The 8,039-nt window shown below is 54.6% G+C and overlaps 1 protein-coding gene across 1 annotated transcript; it reads right to left on the bottom strand.

Annotated features, from left to right (window-relative positions):
- Window positions 1-1,718: 1,718 nt before the first annotated feature.
- On the bottom strand, window positions 1,719-7,852 carry LOC102435095 (CMRF35-like molecule 1). Its single transcript, XM_023747816.1, has 6 exons — window positions 7,690-7,852; window positions 6,265-6,379; window positions 4,526-4,638; window positions 3,022-3,044; window positions 2,567-2,716; window positions 1,719-2,134 (listed from the first exon to the last, which is right to left on the bottom strand). The coding sequence occupies exons 1-6, from the start codon at window positions 7,850-7,852 to the stop codon at window positions 1,979-1,981; spliced, it is 720 nt and encodes a 239-aa protein (XP_023603584.1). The 3' UTR covers window positions 1,719-1,978.
- Between the last annotated feature and the right edge of the window lie 187 nt (window positions 7,853-8,039).

Genomic DNA, 8,039 nt, shown 5'->3' with positions numbered 1-8,039 from the left:
TGGGTCGCGACCCCTTTGGCGGTCGAACGACCCTTTCACAAGGGGTCGCCTAAGACCATCCTGCATATTAGATATTTACATTACGATTCATCACAGTAGCAACATTACAGTTATGAAGTAGCAACGAAAATAATTTTATGGTTGGGTCACAACATGAGGAACTGTATTTAAAGGGCCAGAAGGTGGAGAACCACTACTTTAAAGGAAGCAAAGCAGGACAACGTGACAGAGAAAAATCAGAGGCGTCGTGGGGACTTCGCCCGCTAGGGTGGTCAGGGAAGGCCGCTCGGAGAGGGGACATTTGAGCTGAGATGGGATGATGAGCTGTAGCTAACTATTCATCCAGCTGCAAGAAGAGGGTTCCAGAAAGAAGGGCAGGCACCTGCCAACGCCCTGAGATGGGAACAAGCCTTATCCTGTAAGGACAGCAGGAAGGCCCCTGGGGGTGAAGGTCAGCGAGGGGCAGGAAGGTTGGCAGAGACAGGGTCATAGGCGCAGGCAGGGACCATGGGGTCCCGGTGGCCCCATAGGCTGCGGAAGAAGCTGCCCGAGGGTGATAAGCAGGGAGTGAGCAGGTCTGGCTGCTGGGAGAATGGGCACAGATGGAAAGAGGGACTCCAGCCAGGGGACTGGATGGCAGCTTGGACGAGGCTGGTCACCATGGAGACAATGGGACTGGACAGGATTCAGGACATGCTCTGGAGAGAGGGCTACCGGGACTCTAGAAGAAGCATGGTGAGTCCGGAGCTTGTAAATATTCACTAACTATCCCTGTGTGAATGCACGTGCCTGCACACACACACACACACACACACACACACACACACACACTGTCCTCCCTAGACCCACAGTGCAGGGTGGGGGCCCAGACTCTGGAGGCAAAATGCCCGAGTTCAAATTCCAACTCATCCACTTGCTGGTGAAAAAACTCAGTAAGTCACTGAACCTCTCTGGACCTCGACTCTTCATCTGTAAAATGGGGCAGTAATGGAGGCGCCCAGTAGGGCTGCTGTGAGGATTGAATGAGTTACTGTAGGGAGAGCACTTAGGAGGGAGCGCCTGCCACAATAGGCGTTCGTTTCCAATGTTGCCGCATCAATTAATGGCTTCATGTAAACAACGTACATTTATTCTCCTGCAGTTCTGGAATCAGGGTCTTCGCGAGGCTGGTTCCTTCTGACAGATCCAGTCCTTGACTTTTGCAACTTCTAGAGCAGCCGTGGGCAAACTACAGCCCGCGGGCCGGATCCGGCCCGTTTGAAATGAATAAAACTAAAAAAAAAAAAGACCGTACCCTTTTATGTAATGATGTTTACTTTGAATTTATATTAGTTCACACAAACACTCCATCCATGCTTTTGTTCCGGCCCTCCGGTCCAGTTTAAGAACCCATTGTGGCATCTCGAGTCAAAAAGTTTGCCCACCCCTGTTCTAGAGGCTACAGCTTTCCTTGGCTCCTGGCCGCGTCATTCCAACCTCTGCTTCCGTCGTCACAGCCCCTTCTCTTGTGACCTTGCCTCCCTCTTACAAGGAGGACCCTTGTGGTTCTATTTAGGGCCTGCCGGGATAATGCAGAATAATCTCCGCATCTCCAAATCCTTCATTTAATTACATCTGCCCAGCCCCTATGGCCATAGAAGCTAATGCTCACGGGTTCTGGAGATTAGCACATACATAGCATTGGAAGCTGTTATTCAACTCACCACACATGGCAGCAATGAAGGTTCATTACTATTATTGTCATGATCATCATTATTCCTCCCTCAGCTGCCCAGACCATAGCCCCAGCCTCTTCCCAAACTATGAGGGAGAGGAAAGGATGTGGGGAAACCCCTTTCTATCTCCCAGAAGCCCCCTGAGACAGGCTTGGAGCCCAGTTCCGGGCTGGGGGCGATGAGAGGACTGGGAGCAGAAAGCAGACGAGGTAGGAACGTGCTGACAAGCCTTGTATGGGGTCGGACAGGGGTCCTTAGCACAGCTAAGACTTCCTGATGGCGCTGAATTGGATGAGCTCCTCCTGGCTCCTGCTGGGAAGGGGGGTGATGAGGTCCTGTGTGTTGCTGTAGATTGAGTCCTGATCCAAGGTGTCCAGAGACAGAGCCTCATAGAAAACCTCCGTCCCCAGAAAGGGGGCCTGTAACAGAGATGCACGCAGGTCAGGGAAGCTGCGGGGGAGGGGTTCTCATGGATAAGGAGGCCTCCCTGAGGCTGGGGGACACGCCCCTTGGGAACTCTGAAGTCCACTCCCATGCAGGGCACCCTGAGCTCCAGCCACAGCAGGAGACTCTCCCTCAACTCCATGCCAGGGCAGCACGTTCTGCGTGTGCTCCCAGGTCACTGGGCCTGTCTGGGGCTCCACTGACCAGGCTCCCAGTCCCCCATGTGGAGACCTGATATGGAGACACTTCCGAGGGCCAAGCTCCTGGGGAGCTCAGAGGCAAGTCTTTCAATGGCTACGATTGTGCCCGGCACCCACCCTCCTCTGTGCCCACAGGGGCGGGAGAAAGTCCATCCTCAAAGCAGGACGATGAATCCAAGGCCCCCAGCAGCCCCAGCAAGTACCCACCATGGTGATGTACTCCACTTCCCCCTGGTCGTCCTGGGCAGAGGAGGAGGGCTCTGTGGGGGCCCTTTTCCTGAAGGAGCTGAGCGAGGCTCCTGTCTGCTTCCAGGGCAGGTTGGCATAGCAGACACTGTCCTCCGGGGGCTGGAGCACCTGGGAGAGGAAGCCCAGGTTCCTCTTCCGCAGAAGGACACCAGCCCCTCTGCTGCCCTGGCCCCCCCTCTCCCAGCTTCCCCTGCAGCTCCCACCTCTCAGTCTCCCACACCTGCCCCCTCCTTCGTGGCTGTTTCCAGCACCCCTTCCGTTCATCCAGGCCTTGCAGCCGGGAGGATCTGGACACTTGGGCACATGGTCTGTCTGATACATTTGAACCTCAGGGCCCCTGAGAGATGGAAAATAAGAAAAGCGGGGGAAAGTGCTGTCTGGTATATCCAGTCTGACCTCAGGGGCTCTCTTACCTGCTCTGGGGGTATCCCAGCAGCTAAAAGACAAAAACAACCAGAATTAGAAAGCTCATCCTGAGACTGGGAGGGTCCCCAGGTCTGGGGGAGAGAAAAAGAAAAAAAAAGAGGTGAATGAGGCTCCAGAAGGGAGACCTAGTTCTAATTCTGACTCTTCAGATGACACAGTCTGTGACATGGGGCATTCACCCCTCTGGGCTTCCATTTCTGGACTTGAAAAATAAGGGGACCTCAGCTCAGTTCCCCTCATCGCAGAACTGTGACATCAACTGACTGGGGGGCCCAGCCAGCCATCAGCGTCCTGGGATTGTTTCCCTCACTGCCATGCCAGGGTCATCCTGTAATGTCAACCAGATGCTCTGCCTGGAATGCTACTGGGAGCGCTACCTCATCCGTCATTCACACCGACCTCCCCAGCCGCCCGGCTGTCTGATCCCCTCTCCCCAGCTCTCACTGCACTTGGTGTCTGTCCGTCTCATACATCAGACGGTCCCACCGAATTCCGGTTAGACTTCAGGTGGGCTGTGGGCTGTGGGCTGTGGGCTGCTGGGTGGCTGAGCCTGCCCTTCCTCGCATGGCCGGCGCCTGGCTGTGCCTGACACACGGGTGCCCACCAGTAAAAGTCATCTGTGGAGACCCAGGGGTGCTCAAGCTGGGTCAGCAGCAGATGGACCGGCTTTCAGGTGTTCGCTGGTTCCCATTTCTGTCTGTCCTTTGGTCCTCCCCTGGCCTCCCAGCTTTAGAGGCAACAACGAAACAAGACGTTTTCCCGCCAGATTTTTAGTTTCAAAAGTCTAGATACTGAGGAGCACAGAAAGTACCTACAACATGAGTCATGGACAATGCACCTGGGAAAAAACGTGATGAACAGAGCTAGGCTTCCCCTCCCAGACTACAAAATCCCCCAGGAGGGGGGTGGAGAGGACCCCATGAGAGAGAGCGCAGGTCCCAGTGGGCTCTGAGAAGGGGCGGTGCCATTATGTGAGGATGTGGAAGTGGAGCCAGACAGGAGGAGGGTTTGCTTGGGCCAGATCCCGTTGGATGATGCTGGATTATGAGTGAATGGCTGGGGTGGAGGAGGAGCAAAAGTAGGAATCTCAACCAACCTTTGTAATAAAACCCAGAGGACTCTGTGTGTGACCCATATGCATGCACACGTGTGTGCATACATATCATCTGTGTTTACACATGCATGTGTTATCTGTGTGTGCACGTGCAATGTGTTGTGTTGCATACATGTGTGTGTGCTCATGCAGGTGTGTGCACATTCACGTGAGTGTGTGTGTGTGTGTGTGTGTGTGTGTGTGTGTTTCTCCCTACCCCCATGTCAGCTCAGTACCTCCTTGGCAACCATAGGAATTTCACTGAAGTGTCTTCACACCTGACATGGGCTTGAGGTCATTGCCATTGGTCCACACACTTGAGCTCCAAGGAGCCAACCCTGTCGACATCAGCCCATACACTTCCACCAACCCAGCCCAGCCCAGCCAGGTCCTCTCACCTTCCTTCTGTCGCTTCACCACTCTCCACACCAACAGTGAGACTACCACCAAGACAAGCAGCAACAGAACAATGAAGAGGGGCAGGGAGATGCAGAGCGTCAGGGAGTCGCCGCTGGAAACAACAAAAGACACCGGTGAGCCCTGGCTCACCTCCTGCCTCTGGGCCTTATCCCATCCACCCGGGAGCAGACAGGGCCGCACACCTTTTGACTCGCAGTTTCCAGCCTGGGAACCCCACTCCTGGGTGCCCTCAAAAATGGTGGTTGTTTTTAAAGGAGAGGAGGGTTCCACAAGGGAGTTTCAATGGGTCTAGAAGCCTAAGAGAAGTTGTATGACAACAGGCACCGGCAAGGTCTCCCTGCTTCCTCACTGGTCCTCTGACCTGGCTGCATAGTGTCCCCCAGCCCACAATTCATGTCACTCAGAACCTGGGAAGATGACCTATTTGGAAATAAGAGCTTTGCAGATGTGATCAAGATGATGTCATACTGGATGAGGGTGGGCCTAACCCAACGACTAGTGTCTTTATAAAAGGAAAATTGGCGCAACAGGGACATGGTCACGGAGACCATGTGACAACAGGGGCAGAGACTGGAGTGATTCAGCCACAGGCCAAGTAACACCAAGGATTGCCAGCCACCAACAGCCAAGACAGAGGCATGGGACAGGTTCTACCCCCACGTCAGTTCAGTGCCTCCTTGGCAACCATAGGAATTTCACTGAAGTGTCTGGGCACCCGAAATGGGCCTAAGGTCATTGCCATCGGCCCACACACTTGAGCTCCAAGAAGCCAACCCTTTCGAAACCTTTATTTCAGATCATGGACCTCCTGGGCTGTGGGAGAATAAACTTGTCTTGTGTTAAGCCAGTTTGTGCTATTTCGTTATGGCAGCCACAGGAAACTCATACATCCTCCAACACACACACACACACACACTACAGTTCATCATCAGCACAGCAGCCAGGGAATGCTTTTAACCAAAGTTCAGCATCTCCCTCCTGTGCTCAGAATCCCATAACAGCCCCATTTCATTCCAAGAAAATGGCCAAGGCTGACATTGGCTTCCACTGTCTCCCCCCACCCCCACCTGCTCTCCTCATTTCTTACTCTTCTCGCCCTCACTTGCTCTTCTGGAAAGGAAATGACTGGGGTTCTTATAAAAGAAGAAGAGATTGGGACACAGACCCACACAAAGGGGAAGCCAGGCAAGAAAGTCCTCTGTGAGCTGCCAGGTGGTCTAGAGACTCCAGGAATTGTCAGGGTCCCCGCTGTTGCCATAACAGTAACAAGGAATTCATAACAGAAACAGGACTTCCCCAGGCCCTTCCTGTTCTCCCAGAATTTGGACCAGGGGGCACTGTGGCCCCTTGACCCTGTGCCCACACACTCTGGCCATGCCCTCTGCCCTGACTGCCGGCTCCTCCATCTCCCACACTCTCAGCTCCACATGGGACGCTCTATATCTGTGTGACCTGAGCTCAACACAGTGCCGGCCAAGCAGAATTTAACTCAGTGGAAGTGGGAAGGATGCGTGAATGAACCAACAAACCTCCGAACTGCACTGAGCTCCAGGACACAGGATGGGGGTGGGGGCTCACCAAGGACACTGTGTGGCCTGAGAGCAAGAGGAAGGGCCCCTGGCATCCTGGCTGGGACGTGGGACTACAAAGGGTCCCCACACCGGAGAAGTTTGGGACCAGTGGGCCACAGGGAACAGCAGCATCCAAGCTGACTTACCTGTCATCAGGGTGGAGGCTGGTCACATTCAGGAAGCCTGAGGAGTCTTCTGGGGTGTCTGTGAACGCGTTGGCAGTGGAGGTGATGGTGGGGGTGGGGGTCGGCACTGTAGTTGCTGCTTGTCATACAGAACAGATTACATTCCACTCTGCCTGCTGTCCCACCCACAGCCCTGCACGTAGCTCAGAGCCAGGGAGGATGTGGGCTGCCCTGGCCTGCACAGCCTGGGGCAGGGCCACGGGAAGGGGCCTACAGCTGGGCCACTCATCTCTTTGGCTGTAGGAGACCTGGGCACAGGTCCAAGGGGTCATCTTACAGGCCCTGGAAGGCTCAGAGGGCCCAGGATTGCCTCAGGGCAATGGCAGCTGGAGTTCAGCTAAACTTTAAACACCCCTTTTGTTTATGGCAGGGCCTCCGCCAGTACCTCCCCCATCTTACTTATCCAGCAAGGACCAGAGCGGAATGGGGACGTGCCAGGTAAACTAACATACACAAGAGCTATGACTTCTAAGGTCAGGGCCAGCCCTGAGCAAAATCACGATGTTCAGGAAGAGTCTTTCCTTTGGACAAGTTTTTAAGTTTCTATGATGGGGTAGTTCCTGCTCAGGATCATTCTCGAGATCCCATGAGACAAGGAACGTGCTGCACTTGGCAGCTACCACAGGCCTCCCGGTTCCAGGTGTGGTGGGGACGCTATGAGTGTGTCCCCTACCGGCCATGAGTGCCCTGTGAGCTGGAGCTGGCTGTCCGAGGGTCGGCAAAGCAGAGCCCAACAGACACACTTGTTCACACCCAGATGCTCCCAGGAGTGTCTATTCCAGAAGGTCTCAGGAAGAGAACGTCTCTAAGCCCAGATGCACCCATGGCTCATGGTGGGATGTCAGGCGCCCAGAATGCAAGTGTTGGGCTGTGGAAGCCTTTCCAGACCTCGGGAGTGACCCACAGCCCCCAACTGTGCTGGGCCTCCTTCCCCTGAGACTAGATATGGAACAAGGGGTGGGACAGCGGCTATGAGCCCGGGCCCCAACCTTCAGGAAGAGCAGGGACACCAGGGCACCAGAGGTGCCAGGGAGGCCTTGGCAGGAATTGGTTCCCAAAGAAGAGGCTTCCCTCAGCCCATGAGCTAAAACTGGGGCCATCACCGTGGTCTCTACGGCAATAGTCTCGGGTACTGAGCTGTTCAGAGAAAGAAATGTGCCCAGAAAGGCTTGATCCATCCTGGGGAGGTCCTGGGAGCCCCAAGAGCATCTAAGAGAAACCCTGAGCCTCCCAACCTAAGTGAGCAGCCGGGATTCCATGAGACCTCAGGACCAACCCCCCTCTGTGGCAGTTCATCTGAGTGAGTTCAGTCACTGGACAGGGACCTCAGGGACCAGGGCAGAGCAGGCCCTGAAAGGACACAGCCACACATGCACGTCCTCTTACCTGGTTCAATGATCACTTTAACAGGGACCCCAGGGTCAGATCCAGTTCTCTCAATCCCACACCAGTAAGTGTCTGTATCCTCTCGCCTGAGCTCCTTCATGATCACAGTGAACATGAGGCTTCTCGGATGGTCCCTGATGGACACACGGTTCTTCTTCACCATCTCTGATCCATTGGTTATAACGAGGATCTCACAGCTAATCCAATCATGCCCACGACACCACCACTTCCTGTAGGTCTCCCACCCGGGGTCATAGTGACATTGCACAGACAATGAGTGCCACTCCCCGCCTCTCACTTCTTTAGGTCCCGAGATGACATACGCTGAGTCTGGAAAACACAAATCCATG

Source organism: Myotis lucifugus, unplaced genomic scaffold, assembly GCF_000147115.1.
Source record: "Myotis lucifugus unplaced genomic scaffold, Myoluc2.0 scaffold_996, whole genome shotgun sequence".
NCBI classification, from domain to species: domain Eukaryota; kingdom Metazoa; phylum Chordata; class Mammalia; order Chiroptera; family Vespertilionidae; genus Myotis; species Myotis lucifugus.
Note: the sequence above shows the minus strand (reverse complement) of the source record. Positions and strands in the feature narration are given on the sequence as shown.

What these genes read in the sequence shown, in the direction of transcription:
- LOC102435095 (XM_023747816.1), bottom strand. Translation starts at nt 7,852, where the DNA reads ATGGTGAAGAAGAACCGTGTGTCCATCAGGGACCATCCGAGAAGCCTC. An exon ending in TAAAGTGATCATTGAACCAG is followed by an intron (nt 6,380 to 7,689) that starts GTAAGAGGACGT and finishes TATGACAAGCAG; the next exon opens with CAACTACAGTGCCGACCCCC. An exon ending in GGTGAAGCGACAGAAGGAAG is followed by an intron (nt 3,045 to 4,525) that starts GTGAGAGGACCT and finishes TTTGTCTTTTAG; the next exon opens with CTGCTGGGATACCCCCAGAG.